This window comes from Triticum aestivum, chromosome 1D, assembly GCF_018294505.1.
Source record: "Triticum aestivum cultivar Chinese Spring chromosome 1D, IWGSC CS RefSeq v2.1, whole genome shotgun sequence".
NCBI classification, from domain to species: domain Eukaryota; kingdom Viridiplantae; phylum Streptophyta; class Magnoliopsida; order Poales; family Poaceae; genus Triticum; species Triticum aestivum.
Window position 1 is genome coordinate 12,050,827 of NC_057796.1, and position 19,135 is coordinate 12,069,961.

The following is a 19,135-nucleotide window of genomic DNA, read 5'->3' on the forward strand; positions in this document are numbered from 1 at the left end:
CCACCATCTCTTTCGACATAGGCATAGTGTCGGTCTATGGACTCTACTGTTGCCAAATTATCGGTCTTTTACCTTTCTATTTGTCAGACTGCTGGTGTTTGGCTGTGTGCATTCTAATTATGCAGTGGCTGGGTGGTACTCTTAATGCCGCTACATTTCGAGATAATAAAGTGTCCTTTATAAAATAAAAAATCAACGACACGTACTCCTTCCATGACATACAAATCTGGTCACTGACCTGTATTAATTTAAGGTCAGCAGGAATAAATTAACACAAGCATGGTCGATATGTCCGAGTGGTTAAGGAGACAGACTTGAAATCTGTTGGGCTACGCCCGCGCAGGTTCGATCCCTGCTGTCGACGTTTTTCCTCCTTCTTTTTTCCTTGCCAGTGTTCCTCTTATGTATTTTTTTTCTTTTATGATTTGCATGAGGAAATAAAATTGTTAAGGATGCATTTTTCGCATTGCTATTATATATTCCCTCCATTCGGAATTACTTGTCGCAGAAATTGATGTATGTAGATGTATTTTTGTTCTAGATACATCATTTTTGTGGAAGCAAGCAACATTTCGATTGTTGGGTGAACGGTGCATTCCTGTCAACTGTAAACGGTCTTCACTTCAGCTTTACTCCCCAAAGACATACACCAAAACCCACGGCATAGAAATTTTTGCGTCAAAGACATACACGGACCAGCTTTATTGGCACTTGCCATGCTAAGATTCAGAATTCTTTTCAGACGCTGTATCGTCCCATAGGGACCGGAGAAGCAAGGTCCGATATACTCTTAAACAGCGGCACTGAACTGATAACAGAACTGCCATTTACAGTAGAAAAGAGAGATTGAACAAATAAATTTACAGTGACAATGGTTGGCTGTTGCCATGTGTCTGCCTGCCTCGCAAGGTTTCCCCTCCGTTTCCTGAGCTGTTGATGATCTAATTGTCCTCTTAAGAAAAAAAAATCCACATGCTAAGGTACTCTTTTATCTTCCAAGTCATAAAATATATGGAGGCGCACAGCCAAAGAAAATGTTCAGTTTTAAATATAAATAATTTCTTTTCCTGTGAATATGGACCATTAGTCATTTTGTATGCTGGCAACTTTGTGAAAAGAATGATCACTGCATTTTGCCTTTTGACCCTATGGTTGTCAATGAGACAAATAGCATTCATACATTTCCCTATTTCTTTACTGGATTATTCACGGTTGGTGATGTAACAAAGGAATGATCTGGTACTACGTACGGATCTCCACACGAAATTCGCAATATGTCGGTTGACCAATTCTGAGCGGCAAGAGTGATCATGGTGCAGCAGCTCATGCAGCCTGAGCTTTGAAGAAAAACTGCTAACAGATACAGAGAAGCATTGTAATTCGTACAACTCGGAAATCTGAAGAAGAAGAAGAAAAATATAGAGAAGCAATCCGTACGCGTAGCTTGGAAGTCTGTGTTCATCTCGCAATCATCGTCAACACAGGTGAGTGACCCATATATAATTGTGATTTTCGGGCGCCTAAGTAAGCATTACAACTCTGAACCAACATCACCCTCGTTCCTGACGGCTACAGGCTACTAGTCTTAACACAAGACGAAAAGGTTGACAGCTCAGCTGAAAACATTATATACTTTTCTTCAGTCTTGCCGATTCTCAGTAGAAATTTTTGCAAATTTCAATCGATGAAAATTGCACCCCGTATGTGGAAAAACCAAAGGCGATCGACGCGAAGCAGTTGGCGCGAGCCAGAACTCTGAAGAAAAACAACGGGTGAAGGAAAGCAGTTCGTGCAGCTTGGAAGTCTGAAGAAACGACAGATGCAGAAAAGCGGGTCGTGTAGCCTGAAGTCTGAAGCGAAGCGAATGAACTCTGAAGAAAGATATGGTCATTCGCAAAAAAAGAAAGGAAAGCTGAAGAGATGTGCAAGCTCGGCCACTTGCCGTGATTGTCGTCGAGGGTGGAACAGCCATGAAGTCCAGAGGCAACTCTTCCGTGGACAGTGGCGAGGCACTACCTAGCTGTGACGGCCGAGGGCTGCAGCCGACGATCCATCACGCCAACTGTCGAATGCTTTTTCACCGTGTACTCCATTTGTTTTTTTTTTGCGGGGTGTCTACGCCATTTGTTTTCACTGTTCATACATGTGTAATCGGCCAAAACAAAATTCGGCTCTCAAAGTAACTTTGCAAAAGGGCATTTCGAAGGCCCAAACTTTTTGTGTGTAGAGCTCCTCGAGAATCGTTTCATCATGAAATTTTGCACCCTCCTTATAAACTCGAGCATCTCGGATTCCAACTATAAATTACTAAGCCCGTACTAATGTGTGAATTGCCGGTAAATATAAATCTTTGCACATAACAAGAAAAATAACACTCTTTCTAGTTTGCCGCCCCATTTCGTTGGGCCGGCTCGACATTCAGGATAGTGGCATTGCCTTGCGCAAGCGTTGGCTTCAATTTTAGCTACTCACCCATCATGCTCTTGGAGCCACCTTCACCTCCCCTCCGGCCCCGAGGCCTGCCATATCTTTCGTGCATCTACATCATGGATCTTGCGTGACGACGACTCACGCAGGTTTTGGACTGGCCATTGGATCGACGAGTGAACCATCAACAACATCATCACTCTTTCTTCGCCCTCGTCGATCCCCAAGCGCCAACGTCGTGTCCGCATTGCGCGGGATGACCTACATGGTCGTGCTTGGGTGCGTGACATCCACGACGCACTCGGCCCGACTACCCTGGTGCGGTGCAGTACAACTCTGGTGCCGTGTGCGCCTCTTCGACATCTCTGATGGCCCCGACGAGCTACGATGGAGGTGGGCGGACTCGAGCCAATACTCGCAAGTACTAGCGGATCATGTGAAAGACGTGGGCGCCCTTGCTGCCCATGCTCTTTGCCTGGCTTGCTATCCAAGATGGGTGCTGGACGGCCAACCGCTTGGCCCTTCGGGTCCTCCCGCATGGAGATGTTTGTAACCTCTATGATCAGGTCCCCGAGGATCTCTAGCGCCTCCTCATCAGTTGCTCATTCTCCCACCAGATTTGGCACGACGTGCTTGCCTGGTGTCGCTCCACGAAAGTTTTTCCTTCATTGATGATGACCTTCGCTGACTTGTGGGCCATCCCCTGCTCACAGTCACCATCGTCTCTCCGATGAGGGCTATCTTCTATCATCATCCACATGTCTGGTGGCTTTGGAAACACCGCAATGGTTGCATTCTTTATGAGCACCCCATGTCTTGCTCTCGTCATCATCTTAACGTCAATTTGCGGACGTGTATTGTATAACCGTTCGTTGTACTTTTCCACTCTCCTATCAATGCAATGATACATAATCTCTGTGCAGTGACGAAAAAATACACATCTCAAGAAAGATAAAAAATAACACTGGCCAAAGAGAAGAAGAAAATGAAACGAAAATGGAAGAAAGAAAGAGACCTTGGAATGCGCTGTTGTTGCAACTCCACCATGGACCTCCTCGCAAAAAAGGAGGAAAAAAAACTCCACCATGGACGACCTCGAAATGAATCGATCTCCCATTCATCCCCGCCATCGCGCCAAGCTATCGATTTTTTTTTTCTTCTAGTCCAGGCTGCGTGGGAGCTCCGGGGCTGAGGCCGCCGTGGGGAAAAAAGGGATGGAGGCGGCCGGCGATGGCAAGATCCGGCGGTTCTGCGTGCAGAGCGCGGTTGGGCGCCGCGGATTATACTGCGCCCAGCTCTTGGCTGCCGGCATCGGGTAGATCTGGAACCAAGCAACGCTCCGGCAGCTCTTCTCAATCTCAGGTCAGGCCGGCTTTGAACCTAACAAACATTGATTGATCTCTAGTATCACCTGAGATTTGGATCCGAAATCTACCTTTACTTTGGATCAGATAGAGATTTCACACAAACACATAATGGGCATAGTTATAGCACATTTCAAAAGATGTCTTTGTCTAGAAACTGTCATCTATATTTGGACAGAGGCAGTATTATCATAATATGGTTCAAGATTGATTGGTTCGGTCTTTGTCCGGTGGGATTTGCCTCAATCTTACAAAATTGCTGACTAGTTGAGTCAAGATTAATTGGTTCGGTCCTTTTCCCATGGATTGGCCTGCCTAGCCTATTTTTACTAGAAGTAATCAAATGAGTGAACCTTACAATTTGTCCCACCCAAATCACTGATTACATTCTACATGAATTAAATATGAAACAAGGCACAACCAATTTGAGTAGTAGAAATCACGAGCCCCGCACGGGATTTAGGGCAGAAGATGGTGTCCTAGTTAAAAAAGCATTGCGCGCCGCCGCAAGCCAACCGTGCGACGATACTCACCAATGTGATTGATGACCCATGCCAGGAAGTCTGATGAATATGAGGATTAGGTGGTACACCCGAAAAATCATGGAGCAGACCGAGCAGATAGCATGATTGGCTTGTACTTCATGAGGACCTGTCTTGCCTTTGTAAGTGCGAGCAGGAGGACCAGATATGTACATGTGATGACGCAAACACCAGCAGGGAACATCAGGCAGAACTGAACATTGTGCTCTTTGGGAATTTTTATCCGCACTTCCCTGCTCTCCTGAGTGCAGCGCCATCACCTTGTCAATATGGCTGAGGAAGCTCCTACAGCGAGGGCTGCAGCGATGCAGCCGGCAATAGATCATGCCAACTGTCTGTGCTCAACTGGCTCAGTGGTGAACAAGAAAAGATTGAGCATGGACTGCACCTTTGAATCATCCTCTGAACCCCTCTGTGCAGGTGTTTGTCTGCAGGGGGCAAACTGAAAGGAACTGTTGGAGGATCATTGCCAGACGGCACAGAAAGTCAGTGCCAAACAACAAAAGCATATCCAGGAAGCTAATGATCATGCTAACACTATACATACCCGCAGACTGGAGTCACAAAAGCAGACCAGGGTACCGTTCTGATCTTCAGAATGTCTGCAGAATCGCACAATCCTAGGGACAGCCGCTCCTGGTGGAGGCGCTTGATTTCTCTGAACTTTTTTTAAATGGTGCCAGTGAAATCAATATTCCAAAAGCTGGTGGCAGAATTTGTGAGAAGATAGCTGCAACTTATGTTGCCTCCTGGCGGAACATATATTGTTTAGCAGGACTGGACCCCCATAGTTTCAGGAAGCTTCCGCTTTAATCCTACGAGAATAATTCAGTAAGAAACCAAAGAAATCCAAGGTTCAAACAACTCAGCGAGGGACTGTAGAGAGGCTAATTACCACGAATGCAGAAAGAATCTCACGGTAGAAGAATTACATTTGTAGTACCCTGTAGAAGAGCTACACCATTAGCTAATATAGGTGCTCTGCTACATGTGTTCTATATCTGGGGCTTGAGGTTGAGGTTGACTGATGCCAACTGCATTGACTCTTTCGAATTTTGCTGCTGAAGATGTGCATGTGACAAAATGTAGAAGGATAATAGCAATGCCTGGCAGCTCTGTCAGGATTCAGAAGTGATGAGAAAGTAAGCACAGGGGCGTAAAGAAGCAAGCACATTATTTTTCCACCAAAAAGCTGGATTTACTAACATCACAGGAACTGAGAATTGGCTGTATCTGGTGTCCTCTAATGTTCCATTGTTCACAAATTGAAAGCTCTGCTTCCAGCTCTGAAAGAATGCAGAATGTATCGCCTTAAATTTTCCCTACAGTAGTCATGCGGTTCTTTTAAGAAGTTAAAATTAGAAAATAGAATAGATATTCACCTCCAGGTCCATCTGGTGTCACCTTGGCCTTCAAATTGAGCATGCCCCCGCGATATGCAAACTGCAATATGCTGCAATTCTGAAAGTAAGGGCGCTGTAGTCCAAGACGGAACAAAAAGCTACCATGCCTGTCGAAGACATTAAGAGTTCTTGTTAGAAAAGGGAAGCTGCATAAGAACCATGTCATATTTCTGTACTTAGTTGTCAAGTAAAAAACAGGAATCGTGAATGGATTGTGAATGAATTAACTGACACTTGTACAGAATGTATATCAAATGCAGGAATAATTTCTGCACAGCAAGATGGATTACCTTTCACACCATCCTGAGAAATTCACCACCAGCTAGATATCTTCTCTGCTACAAATGCAAGGTGCTTGAACTTCTATGTGCCAACAAAATGGCAAAGTTGTGCGTCAAGCAATGCTTCATTACAAGCAGCCTGGACATAGAGCAGGGTGCCATTCTACAATTCAGAATGTTCAGGTGTGGTTGATCCTCCCGCAGGGACTGCAAAAACAAGACCTGATACTCTTTAGACAAAGGCACTATTTTGATGGAAATAAGAATAATCTAAGGGATAACAGAAAAGGCAAATTGGGTCTAAAGAAAAGAAAATACTGCAGAGCAACAGTATAGTACCTCTGCTTCACGGTTAATAATGCCAACTGTATTGGCCGTTGCGGTTTTACTGTTGACATATTGGTGTGAAAAAACATGCAAGCACAATTCCATGATTCCGGCCTTAGTTCCTGCAATACGAAAGACTCTGCTGAAGATATTCTCGTGTTTACGACTGAAGTCATTTTGCTGAACAGTACCATGTGAATTATGTTGCCATTTATAGTTAGTATCTCGTACCTCTGGTTTATTTGGCATTGAGAGCTAAAGTATGATGTGGAAAATTGCATACATAGTATGCGCCATGATGGTGATGGCACCAATCATCAAAGTCAAACCTAACAGCAGAGAAGGAGTGAAGAAAGTGCCCATAGCAGCCCTGTCAGAATTTAGAAGCGATGAAATAAGTAAGCATAGGAGCATAAAGAAGCAAGCACATTAATTTTCCAACCAAAAATCTTGTAAATTGGCATGGCCAGAAGCTACCAACATTGCAGAATCGATACTTGGTTACGTCTGCGGTCGCAAATGTCCATTATTCATAAGGTCTGCTTCCAGTCCTGAAAGAAGATACCACCTTAAGTTTTCCAGACACTACAAATTGAGATTCCTTCAAAAAGTTGAAATTTAAAAATGAAAGAGATATTCACCTCTAGGTCCATATGTTGTCACCTTAGTCTTCCAATTTAGCATGTAGCCGCTCTATTCAAATTCCAAAAATAACCGCACTGTAGTCTGTGACTGAACAAAAGCAACAAAGCCCGTCGAAGAAATTTACAGTCCCTGTGAGATAATGGCAAGCTGCATAAGAGTCAACTAATATTATACCTGTAATTTTTGTAGACAATGAAACACAGGAAATCATTATAAATGAAGGAGGAGAAGTGGGACTCCTATGTACTAACCAGGTGATTTGTGTGCAAATACAGATTTCACAACTTCTGTACACTTCGCAACAGAAGATTGTGTGCTTCCAGTCCTGGAAGAAGATTGTAGAATGTACTTTTTCAAGTCTTCCACACTTCCTGAAAAAAGTAATCATATGAGCATAAAGAAGCAAGCACATTAGTTTTTAAACAAAAAGCTTGTAAATTGGCAGGGCCAGAAGCTACCAACATTGCAGAATGGAGAGTTGGTTGCATTTGTCCGCTAATGTTCCATTATTCGTAAGGTCCCAGTCCTGAAAGAAGATATCGCCTTGAGTTTTCCACATGCTTGCAAATTGTTTACTTTATGAGATTCTTTCAAAAAGTTAATACTTAAAAATAGAGGAGATATTCACCTCTAGGTCCATATGGTGTCACCTTAGTCTCCAAATTCCAAAAGTAAATGCGCTGTAGTCTGTGACTGAACAAGAGCTACAAAGCCTGTCGAAGAAATGAATATTTCTTGTTAGATGGTAATCTGCATAAAAAATAACTAACAGCATTGCTGTAATTTCTGTAGACAAGGAAACATAGGAATCAGGTATGGACTGTGAATGAAATCATATAAATGAAAGAGCAGAAGTGGAACTTCTATATACTAACCAGCTGATTTGTGCAAATGTTGATTTATGGCGCCTGACAGCCTTTCGGATTCACAACTTCTGTACACATCGCAAGCATGTTGGAGCAGAGCATACTAGGCTGTAAGATTTCAGAAGTTAAGATAAAGCTGGAATAGGATGAAGAAGCAAAGCCTCACTTCTGAAAAGGAAAAAGGAGGGAGTCAACAGTGTTACCTCGGGTTACTCGTATCGTACAGATAAACCTGGGCTTGTTCTTCTGAGTTTCTCAATTTGCTCCCTAACCTCGGGGCTGCAAGGTCTTATGCGTAGGATTTCGAGCGAAACTGGGAACCCCTCCTTGGGTATGGATCCCATTTCAGGGCACCAGAGGACCTCTAAGTCTTTGAGTGAAGAAAGGCGATTCAACCCTCTCGGGAGGGACTGCAGAGCCCCACAACCATCAAATGTGAGGTGTCGGAGTGATGTGAGGAGCAGAAGCGCCTTCTCTTGCTCTTCTGTGAAACTCTTGATCCGGTGATCATGGCAGAATATCAGAGTCTGGAGGGTATGGGCGACAAGGTTGCAGATGGGAGTGACAAGCACTGCCGAGATGCTGTCCACCTTGAGCTGTTCTAATCGGAAGGAACCTGCAGGCATTACTCTGCTACTTGCCACCTTTGTGAGAAGATCCGCTGCTACAGATTCGGGACAACTTCTGTCCCATCGGCAGTTAAATACCACCAATACCTTAAGGTTGACTGTGGTAAGAGGATTGAATCCATCCACTGTTAACTTGACACAATCTTGCAGTGTCAGATGGGTGAGAGACGTGAGGTTTGAGAGCAGAGCCAACTGATGCACTCCAGAAATCCTCATCAAAATGAGTTTAGTGAGGCGTGGTAGCTGCCCAAAAGGTGGAAGAGTGTCCCAAGACAAACCTTCGAGATGGAGAACACCTAACTGTTTCAGCAACATGTCAACACACAACCAACTGGGACCAACAGCACCACCATGATTTGCAATTCGAAGCTCTCTAAGATCAGGATGCGGTTGAAGAGCATCAAGAACATCACCATCTATAGTCGATTGTTTTCTGCCCCAAACCAATGTCAGCTTCTTCAGATTCCTTTTCGACATCAGTTTGGCCTCACTAGCTTCTTCCTTGGTTGCCACGTTTTCAAGGTTACATATTCTGAGTTCTCCCCCAAGCTCTGTCAGTTCCCCTAGCTCTCTTAATTCAAACCCAACACTCTCTTTCTTAACACAGAATTGTTTTAGTTCCCGTAGGTACTTCATCTTTCCAACCTCAAGAACACTGGAGTGGAGTTCTTTTTTAGCAATGAAGTCTTGCAAATTCACAAGGTGACTAATGTCTTTAGGAACATTAGAACTACCATGCCAATCTTTTAGGTCTAAGAATTTCAAGTGATAAAATCTGGCCAGTGTGCTAGGTAATGCCATTTCTATGCCAATAGGTGATCCAAGTTTGAGGTACTGGAGGTGGATAAGTTTTGAAAAGCCTTTTGGCAAATCATCCAGGGATTTCACAACTATAAATAGGACATGCAGACTATCTACTTCCTCAAACGTATCTTTTAAAATACCAGCAATTCTTTCTTCATATGCACTAAAAATCATTAAAGTCCGTAAATTTGCAATGTCTATCTTTATTTTCAGTTTACTTATTTCTTCCAAAAAAATTCCATCATATTTATTTTCTAGGGTGATAGATAAGTGTTGAATAGATGGTGGGACTGTGTCAGCTTTAAAATCTAAAACACTTATATTGAGGCATTCTTGTGTTGAAACACTTCGAGATAGTTCATGCAGTAAATCATGGATTACATAGTATTCTTCACCAAACAAACCATGTACCCTCCTAAGAAAACCACGGTCCACTAGTTCTTCCAAGCAATTGTTATTTCCTGGATGATTAGAGTCTATGATGCCTACTGCAATCCAAAAGCGATTAATTTCTGAATGACTAAACCTATGATCTTCAGGAAAAAGAGAAAGATAGGAAAAACATTTTTGCAGGAGGAAAGGGAGGTAATCGTAGCTAAGGTACAAAGCTGGCATAGTATCATTATCGCTCTGCTTATTTTCCCATTCCATGCTTTCAAGAACTCTTGTCCAGTGTTCCCAGGATAGGTCTTTCCTTAATAGGCGGCCGACTGTTTTGGCTGCTAAAGGTGAACCCTTTAACTTATCTACAATATCTCTTGCAATATCAGTTAACTCATCTCTGTAATGCATAGGCTTATCGAGTCCACCAAATATACACTCTTCAAAGAATGCGAAGAAATCATCAGTGTCTAAACCTTGCAGCTCGACTGGATCAACTGTCTTCACCCTGCCTGCTATAGATGGGAACCGGGTTGTGACAAGTACCATGTTGCCCTTGGCTCCTCCCTTTTTGAATGGAGCTAATAGGGTATGCCACTCATCTTCACTATTGAGTTGCCACACATCATCCAGAACAATTAAAAACCTTTTGGACTGGAGCCTCTGTGCAATAGACTCCTGAAGCTGTTCTATACTGGCTGTTTCACTGGGAGCACTATTTCTTCCTTCTTCTTCAGTTGCAATTATGCATCTAAAGATCTCCCGGGTGAGCTTAAGCACAGCAAAATCAATTGATACACATACCCATATTCTGACATCAAAGTGTTCTTCAATCCTTTTATCATTATACAGGTGTTGGATTAAAGTTGTTTTTCCAATGCCCCCTGGCCCAACTACAGGGAGAACAGAAAGGATTTCGCCGCAACTGGTGATGGCATGTATAGTTTTCTCAAAGATGTCCCGCCTACCATACATTGTATCCTGTGCAACCATTGATCCTCTAGTAGGCCGTATGCGGGTGACAGTTGTGGCTGTCGTAGAGCTGCTGCCGTGGTTTGGAATCAACTTGAGCAAGTCGGAGACATGAACACATATGGAGTGTGTCTCCTCTAACACCGACTTGATTTTGATGGATATGGACACACTATCAAATGGCAACTCATCAACATGGTCATGGCCATCAGACATGGTTCCATCTTGTTGGCTACTGGTACATGGACGAAAAATGAATGGCAGACAGTTACCAATAGTGTGACGAGCATGACCTTTCTTGGTCTTGAGGCAAGCGCCCAGATCTGGCTTGACTAGCTGGGTGCCGTTAATCTGGTCCCGGATCATGAAGTACCGGAGCTCGTTCAGCACTTTCTCAGCCTCATCGGCCTTCTGGCTTAGCTTCACCAGCAAGTCCGTGAGGCCAGGAATGTCGCTGGTGCCCCTCCCCTGGGCCTGCTGCAGCAGGCCAACCGTGTACATAATGTCATCTTTGATCTTCTGGGAGTCGAGGCCAAGCTCGGAGCTAGCCACATACGAGGCCATACGCTCATCCGAGAGCTTCGTGAGCACCTTGCCGAGGAGCAACTGCGCCGCACCAAGAGCCGCCGCCATCTTCTCCGGCGGCGAGGGGATAATTTGTTTGAGTGGTTGGAGTTTTAGCTGGGGGAACACTGCGGTAGTGCGATGGACAGTAGAGGGTAGGGAAGTTAGGCTTGTGGAGAAGTGGTCTTGAGGGCTCCTTTTATAACGCTCTGGTGAGCTGGCTGCTAACTGTAGAATTGCCTATCGCCGGCCAGCATGTATCCTCCAAACTCCACAGGAAACAAAGTGGAAAATCAAGCAACTCGTCTCTAGTCGTAGTTCTCAGTTACAGATCAAAAAAGAGCGTGTACCTTTTTAGATTCTCCTAGCTAATAAAGTAGTCCTATTGCCTGTTTGTCCAGTGACTACACACAGCATACACAGACGCAACATTCGAAGTGGGTCTGAAGAAGCTAGCACGAACCGTTCAACTCCGCCTCCTCCCCTAGAAAAGCCTAGGGTTTCTTTGCCTCCCGCTGGCGCCGCCTCGTCTCCAGTGGCCTTATGGCCATGGCGGCATGATGGATCCCAACCCTTGCCGGTGGGAGGGCTCTGTTTTCAGATGTTCCTTCGAGTTTTGTTAGGGTTTGTGTAGGGAGACGAGACGGCGGCGGCTCCCTGAAGATGGAATCTCCCAACCTAGCCCCCGTTGCGATGGTGTCTCTAGCATCGTCGGTGGACGTGTCGAGGTGTGTCTCCGGCGGATCTGTTATTGGTGGATTCGCTCGGATCTGGTCGTAGTTCGACTACATTTGTGTGTCTTCGGGTTGGATCCATCCGATCTACACTACTCTTCACCGGCAGCAGTTGTTGTTCTACTACGCTGGTCCCATGTAGTCTTACCACAAACTACTCCACTTCATTTCATAATTTTTTTCGTGGTTTTAGTTTAAATTTGTGTAAAAATCAAGATTTTTCTTATGAAAAATGAGGGAATAAAAAAAAAGAGGAAGCCAAGGACGATATGGATCACACTGGCCGCAGAGCTGGCTCCTGCTGTCGAGCGGAGGATCGATGATGTATGCGCGACACGGTGGTAGCTGGCGAGTAAAGCGTCAATAATTGATGCATGCAGCTGGCACATGCTTACACATCAATCAAAGACTACCACAAAGTTGTGGAACGGCCGGTGTTTTGTCACATCATCGTGTACTAGCTAGGCAAGCCTGTGTAGCATGTACTAGGTCTATCATTCTCACATGGCGGGCCTTTCCTCCTGACTATAGGTATGGCTCCGTGCCGGTTGTGTGTTCTAGATAAGCACAAGACGCGAGTCCAAAAGTTCTCGCAAAGTTTTTTTTTTCAAAATTCTCACAAAAAAAAGACGCGAGTCCCAAAAAAATGTGTTTAGAGCCAAAAAGATTACACAAGATCCCTTCCTCCAAATGGGAAGGCCGACCCCGTTTCTAACTGGGAAAGCAACCTAGCTTCTTTACCGAAGCCGAGAGGAGGGGACACTATGCCCCGCGGCCCATAGCGCGGCGGCGGCACCGGCGCACGACCCCATCATGTTGTCTGCTCTGACGGTCACCTTGTCCTCCGCAAGCACGGCTTATGCAATACGCTCCACCGTGACTTTGTGAGCTTTTCAACTTTCAATCTTTCTCATTTTGGATTTTCAATAATATAACTTGACCCTTTATTGATTTATTTATTTATTTTTAGAACACATTTATTGTAATGTGTAGCATTCAGTCGAGTTTAAGCAGCAACTTGCATTGGTTCAGTTAAGCCTTTTTTTTCTTTTTCTTTCGAGAAGGCTTTGTAAGACTTGAAAGGAGCTAATAGACTTGGCAGTAGGTGGTAGTGCAGTAGATCTAAGTCAGATTGTATCGTTAAATTGTAAGTTTCCTCTTACTTTAGAAAAGTTACTGCTCCCTCTGTCCTATAATATAAGACGTCTTTTGACACTAGTGTAATGCTAAAAAATATTTTACATACATTATGGGACGGAGGGAATATATTATTGGAGACTTTATCGCTGGAAAAAAATTGTAGTTTCGCTATGGTTTCACTATGGCCATCTTGAACTTGCATGTCTTATTTATTGTGCCATGAAGGAAAATGGTAACTCTGCGTATACCCATGTTAAAAAATCTGGCTCTGCGCCACAGACAACCAGTCGCTTTGTACGTCAATAATGGCGTTAGGTGTAGCTGTTGAATCCCAATAAGCTAGTGCTCAATCATTGTTTACGTTAGATAGATCAAGATTTTGCTTGGCCGCTCTGGAGAGGAAGCAAGAGGCCAGCTGGGAGTGAAGCAAAGGAGGACAGGTAAGAAGCTAGAAGCTGCAGGTTGGTGTGCTTTGCTTAATTCCATTGCTATGGGAAAGCTAGATAATTAGAAAGGAAGGGCCTTCCTCTCTCCAGTTCACCATCTATCAGCTTATAAGTCATATCGTGCAAATTCGTCGTTCATTCCATGTGTAGATTGTACTCCTCTTGGGTAAGCTGGATGGATCTAGTGGGCAGCGTCGCCCAGATCGTCAAAATTGCCCTCCAGATACAGGAGCTGGTGGAGACGGCTTACCAGAACAAGGAGGACTGCAAGAAGATCGCCAAACGCGTGGGGAGGCTTCGCGCAATCGTGGAACGCCTCAACAGCACGGATGTCACCAGTGAGAAAACCATGATCGACGCGCTCAACGACCTGGAGGAGACGTTCCTTCAGGCCCTCAAGCTCGTCAAGGCCTGCCAGACCAAGAACAAAGTGTGGCTCTTCCTCAGGGCCGGGAACGTTTCCAAACAGCTGCGTGAGGTCAAGGACGAGATGATGGACCATATGCACATTGCCAACTTCGGCAACTGCGCCCAGCAAACTGTTATTATCACCGAAGCATTTATTAGAGATCCCGCGGTGAATCCAAAGGTATATATCAACTCTTTTCTTAGAGAAGAAGGTTTCACTGTTTCACTGTTTCTTTTTTTCTTTTTTGGGAAATACTTATATCACTGGTTATTGGTCGATACTCATGTACACTTGCGTGCTAAGGAAATATTATTTTTCCTTGTGGCCTGCTTTTGCAAATTCCATTGCTCTAGTCGCTATTTCAGTGTAGATTCTTATGACTTCCCGGCATATATACAGATGTATTTTTTTTGTCTTTCTTGCGACAACAGATTTTCATAGTAATTTGGGAATATCTATCCGTCAAGAAGGATTTGATATGTTCAAGTGTGTGTGGGATCTAGGAGAAAATGATATATATTTGCTTGTGTTTTAGGAAATTCATACTACTATTCGGTTATCGTCATCAAGTTTAAAACACCTCCAGTTTTAATAGACAAAGGAGACAACGTGTACATGCATGTCCAATATATTGTCAACGGTCGCAAAATCACAATCGCATAAAGTGCATTCAAGCAGGAGTCCATTGTTTTCTATTCAGTTTGACATGAACCCCATGTTGTTAACTAATTACTTCCTCTGTCCGGGCTTATTAATTAGTACCTTTTGTATTTTGTGCTAAATTATGACCTTAGATTCATTAGCAAAATATAAATTTAGATGTCATCAAACTTATATTGCTAGATTCGTATTTGAAAGAAGTTTCCAATAATATTATTTTTGTTACATACAAATTATATTTTGCTAGTTAAATCAATGGTCAAACTTTGACGCAAAATGCGGGAGGCCTAATAAACCCGAACGGAGAGAGTACAAATTAAAATATGTATTTTAATGCTCAAGATAAACCTTACAGTTGAAACAGAGGAAGTATGCATAGTTACATACTATAGTTACTAATTCATGCTTAAATTGCTCACATGTGAAACACATGTTATTGCCTAAATCTAGGAAATATTTGGTTTGAATGAATGTAGCTTTTAGTTTAGGAATAGATCAAATTAAGTTTGCAGATAACCCAGGTATTTTATTCATCATTTTAACACATAGACTGTTTCTTTCTTGGATATAGAAATATTTCAAAGTTCTGTCGATGCAAGGGGAGCAAGAAATGCAGGTGGTTGGTAGCCGCTTGGTATGCCAGGACACAGATATTCGTATTGCTGAGGTATTACTGAAATTAAATTAGTTCTTGACAAAAGTTTCAGTTTTTTTTTGGAAAGGGGAAAGCCCTGGCCTCTGCATCAGTTTTTTCAGATGCACACAAGTTTCAGTATTTTTTTCGGAAAGGGGAAAACCTGGCCTCTGCATCAGTTTTTTCAGATGCACAAAAGTTTCAGTTTTTGTATCATAACGGGATAATTTACTCGTCTATTTCAGGGCGATCAGCTGGAGGACGAACATGCCAGTTACCCAAACGATGTTACAAGGTCAGACTTGGACGATGCATTCTTGCCATCAAGGATTAATTGGATATCTGACTGACAACTCCTCAAAACATGATCAGAAAAACCTTTACAAAAAACCAGTGTTGTTCAGTTTGTTTACTCATCCATATACCATTACGTGACATAAAAATACAAATATGCCATTGTATTGTTTATTTTATCCTAAATAAAAAAAGCATTCGCACTACCATGGCAGATCTGAAATTCATGGTGAGAAAGAAAGTTTTCCAGCAGGAAGCTTGGAGGATACTATATCCCGTAAGATCATACCTCCTATATCTAGCTTTTTAGAATATTAATAACATTCTCTCTATGCACTTGCGTGTTGTTTCACGGCAGAATTCAGAAATTTCAGTTCATCGGAACTGAAGGCGGTTACAAAAAACTTTTCAAATCAACATGTGATTGGCAAAGGTGGTTCTGCTGTCGTTTACAAGGTACTCTCGATACTTGTGGGCTTGGTTTGCCATGATTTCCTTTTCCAGCACATATTGTGCGATATAAGCATAACACAACTAATCGTTAAGTCTAGCTAGGTCAAGTCAAATTCAGATATATACCAGAGATAGCTAAATTTAACTAACTAAACGGTGTGTATGTACTATGTGTGCCCGCTTTTCAGGGTGTATTGGCCGATGGAGCAGTGGTTGCCATCAAGAGTTTCTGTGTGGATGCTTCGCAACATGAACACGTAGTGCGTTACGCTGAAGTTTTCTCAGTGCTACGACAGCATGAGAATGTAGTTAAATTTCTGGGATACTGCCAAGAAACAAAGATTCAAATGGTTCCAATCGAAGGCAAATGTGTGGCTGCTGAAAGGCGTCATATGTTGGTGGTGGAAGAGTACATGCCCAACGGAAGCTTGTCCGACATTATCGATGGTATGTTTTTCTCTGAAATTTGTACTGGAGTAGTATACATTGGTCACAGCTAATTTATCCTAGAACGAAATTTCCTATAATAACTTAATTTTTTGGTTGGTTTGCACTTTTGCAGGGTCATCGCGGCAGCTGGATTGGACCTCTGCATTTCGAATCATTCGAGGCATTGCACAGGGCGTAGCTCACATCCACACCAAAGGCGCTGTCCACTTGGATCTGAAACCAGCCAACATCCTCTTGGATTCAGACATGAACCCTAAGATCTGTGACTTTGAGAGGTCTAAAATACTGAATCAAAAGGATGAAGATGTCGCTGAGAGAGTGACACAAGAGTTGGCGGGAACACTGTAAGAGCTAGTATTTCTTGTTTCCTTTTTCTTTTCAATTTTACTGAGATCTTTATTTCTTTTTCAGGGGCTATTTACCTCCGGAGTATATTGCAGATGGTATTTTTTCGTTTAAACATGATGTCTTCAGCTTCGGCATTCTCCTCCTCCATACCATTAGCAAGTCAGGACTTCTGCAAGATTCAACTGATTGGGTAAGATTTTCAACACATTATGGATGCTGGCATGTGTTTTTGGCCACCGATAACTAGAACAATTAAACCCTATAAAGTACGATGACATATTTCTCAGATTCCGAATGCACTTAAAGGAGAAGATGACGTGGATAGCTTATTAGGTCCATCATCGCGTGACGAGTCCGAGCTAAAGGAAATAAAAAGATGTATGGACATAGGGCTGCAGTGCACCGTGAAGGAGCGGACAGACAGACCCACCATGTGGGATGTTATTGACATGCTAGACGGAAAGGAACAGCTCCCAAAGCCCGCCCTGAGGAATAAGGTTTCGTCGTTTAAGAAGAAAGGCAAGACATGATCTCCCAAAAGTGCACAATAGGTTTGTGATGTGTTAAACAAATGAGTTTTCAGATTGTATTAAAGTTTGATGAGTTTTCATAATTCATATGTGTGCATCATTTCGTCCTGTTTTTTATGCTTTGTCAAGGTTGCTGTGTTTTTTCAGATTTAATTTTGGTAAAAAAAATTTATTCCTAGCTTCTTCGAGATGATAATATAACCCACAGAAAAGAGTTCATATCCAGCCTTTGTCATATCCCTACTTAGAATATCTGAAGGAGCTTATCATAGTTAGGATTAGGAATGTTTTATATTAATTATTAGATACACTTAAATACAATAAATACATGTATTTTCTCTTTCAGTATAAGTATTATTTTATTTTCTTGATTTGCACCTACTTGTAAAAACTCCAAGCTAAAGATCGATAACTTGCCTCAAATATATATGATTATTTGATTCAAAAAATAGGATTTTATAAAGAGGGTTACTAAGATTTTTTGATGTGCCCAAACCACATATGACATATGTGAGTACAATATTGAGACCGGTTCCCCTAAATATCTATTTCAGGCTAACTCTAGTTGGGTAAAGATGGGACATGTGGCTGCATTTAGTTTGAAGGTCGATGACAACCACCTTATCTAATGAGCCTGATTCATTCGGATGGACCCTATTTGCTTCAGACGTGTTTTCCGTTAATTTCATGTAAGTGGACTTGATTAATTCTGGACCGGTTCTCTGGCCATGCATCGAGCTAGCTCTTTATGAAGTACAATACTGGGGCTGGTTCCCCTAAATATCCATTTCAAGTGAGCTCTGGTTGGAAAAGGATGGGATGCGTGACTGCATTTAGTTTGAAAGTTGATGACGATCACACCTTATCTAATAAGTCCGATTCATTTCGATGGACCCTATTTGCTTCTGGCGTGCTTTCTGTTAAATCAGTGTACGTGGACTTGATTAATTCTGGACCAGTTCTCCGGCCCATGCATCGAGCGAGCTCTTTATGGAGTACAATATTGGGGCCGGTTCCTCAAAATATCCATTTCACATGAGCTCTGGTTGGGGAAAGATGGGATGCGTGGCTGCATTTAGTTCAAAGGTTGATGACGATTACCTTATCTAATGATCCTGATTCATTCTGCCAGCCCTTATCTGCTTCAGGTGTGTTTTCCGTTAAAACGATGTGTGTGGACTTGATTAATTCTGCATCGGTTCTCCGGCCATTCATCGAGCAAGCTGATTATGAAGAACAATATGTGAGTACAATATTGGGGCCGGTTCCCCTAAATCTATTTCAGGCGAGCTCTAGTTGGGGGAAGATGGGATGTGTGGCTGCATTTAGTTTGAAGATTGATGACCATAACCTTATCTAATGAGCCTGATTCATTCCGATGGACCCTATATGTTTTAGACGTGTTTTTTTGTTAAATCGGTGTATGTGGGCTTGATTAATTCTGGACCGGTTCTCCAGCCATGCATCCGAGCAAGCTCTTTATGAAGTACAATGCGTGAGTACAATATTGACGACCACCTTATCTAATGACGGTGCCTCAAGGTGTGGTGGCAACATCTCTTTGCCTGGGTTTGAGCTGGAAGAGCTGGGGCGGGGCGGGTGCTAGAAGCGACACTAGTTGCACGCGCGATGAGGGTGGCTCCGACCTAGGGCTCGCATTCGGGCGGGGCCAGAGCTGGGTCTGACGCGAGGCAGGACTCTCGCTCCGGGTAGGAGATGTTGGGCATGGGGCAGGAGGTGCTCGTGGTACTAATGTTCCTCCCACGGGCGCGGTGGGCATTGGTGGTGGTCGTGACATCGTTACTCTAGCTGTTGGATTGGCGCCGAAGGCC

General features: G+C 43.3%; 2 protein-coding genes and 1 non-coding gene across 18 annotated transcripts; 2 read left to right on the forward strand and 1 right to left on the reverse strand.

Moving 5' to 3' along the window:
- Positions 1 to 282: 282 nt before the first annotated feature.
- TRNAS-UGA (transfer RNA serine (anticodon UGA)) lies at positions 283 to 364 on the forward strand. Its single transcript has one exon. It is a non-coding gene; the product is annotated as a tRNA-Ser (tRNA).
- Positions 365 to 3,543: 3,179 nt separating this feature from the next.
- LOC123179935 (cysteine-rich receptor-like protein kinase 19) lies at positions 3,544 to 18,192 on the forward strand. Of its 7 annotated transcripts, none has more exons than XM_044591855.1 (12): positions 3,544 to 3,789; positions 13,450 to 13,540; positions 13,676 to 14,114; positions 15,166 to 15,261; positions 15,474 to 15,523; positions 15,738 to 15,799; positions 15,881 to 15,978; positions 16,164 to 16,422; positions 16,538 to 16,769; positions 16,837 to 16,963; positions 17,061 to 17,324; positions 17,858 to 18,192. In XM_044591855.1, the coding sequence occupies exons 3-11, from the start codon at positions 13,701 to 13,703 to the stop codon at positions 17,301 to 17,303; spliced, it is 1,581 nt and encodes a 526-aa protein (XP_044447790.1). In that variant the 5' UTR covers positions 3,544 to 3,789; positions 13,450 to 13,540; positions 13,676 to 13,700; the 3' UTR covers positions 17,304 to 17,324; positions 17,858 to 18,192. The 7 variants fall into 7 exon arrangements, 5 of the variants coding, with proteins under 5 accessions (XP_044447790.1, XP_044447789.1, XP_044447792.1 ...); XM_044591854.1 differs by having other exon boundaries at positions 13,450 to 13,519; XR_006490621.1 differs by lacking the exon at positions 3,544 to 3,789 and having other exon boundaries at positions 13,161 to 13,519; positions 17,041 to 17,324.
- LOC123179933 (putative disease resistance protein RGA3) lies at positions 3,976 to 11,371 on the reverse strand. Of its 10 annotated transcripts, XM_044591845.1 has the most exons (16): positions 8,059 to 11,371; positions 7,865 to 7,963; positions 7,618 to 7,702; positions 7,452 to 7,515; positions 7,241 to 7,360; positions 6,986 to 7,136; positions 6,826 to 6,895; positions 6,576 to 6,714; positions 6,357 to 6,466; positions 6,027 to 6,224; positions 5,716 to 5,843; positions 5,540 to 5,619; positions 5,229 to 5,448; positions 4,881 to 5,148; positions 4,722 to 4,785; positions 3,976 to 4,630 (listed from the first exon to the last, which is right to left on the reverse strand). In XM_044591845.1, exon 1 carries the CDS (start codon positions 11,272 to 11,274, stop codon positions 8,065 to 8,067), a length of 3,210 nt encoding a protein of 1,069 aa, XP_044447780.1. In that variant the 5' UTR covers positions 11,275 to 11,371; the 3' UTR covers positions 3,976 to 4,630; positions 4,722 to 4,785; positions 4,881 to 5,148; positions 5,229 to 5,448; positions 5,540 to 5,619; positions 5,716 to 5,843; positions 6,027 to 6,224; positions 6,357 to 6,466; positions 6,576 to 6,714; positions 6,826 to 6,895; positions 6,986 to 7,136; positions 7,241 to 7,360; positions 7,452 to 7,515; positions 7,618 to 7,702; positions 7,865 to 7,963; positions 8,059 to 8,064. The 10 variants fall into 10 exon arrangements, with proteins under 10 accessions (XP_044447780.1, XP_044447779.1, XP_044447784.1 ...); XM_044591844.1 differs by having other exon boundaries at positions 3,976 to 4,785; positions 6,986 to 7,118; XM_044591849.1 differs by having other exon boundaries at positions 3,976 to 4,785; positions 6,822 to 6,895; positions 6,986 to 7,118.
- Positions 18,193 to 19,135: the final 943 nt, after the last annotated feature.

What these genes read in the sequence shown, in the direction of transcription:
- LOC123179933 (XM_044591844.1), bottom strand. Translation starts at nt 11,274, where the DNA reads ATGGCGGCGGCTCTTGGTGCGGCGCAGTTGCTCCTCGGCAAGGTGCTC.
- LOC123179935 (XM_044591855.1), top strand. Translation starts at nt 13,701, where the DNA reads ATGGATCTAGTGGGCAGCGTCGCCCAGATCGTCAAAATTGCCCTCCAG. An exon ending in CAGATATTCGTATTGCTGAG is followed by an intron (nt 15,262 to 15,473) that starts GTATTACTGAAA and finishes CGTCTATTTCAG; the next exon opens with GGCGATCAGCTGGAGGACGA. An exon ending in GTTCTGCTGTCGTTTACAAG is followed by an intron (nt 15,979 to 16,163) that starts GTACTCTCGATA and finishes CCCGCTTTTCAG; the next exon opens with GGTGTATTGGCCGATGGAGC.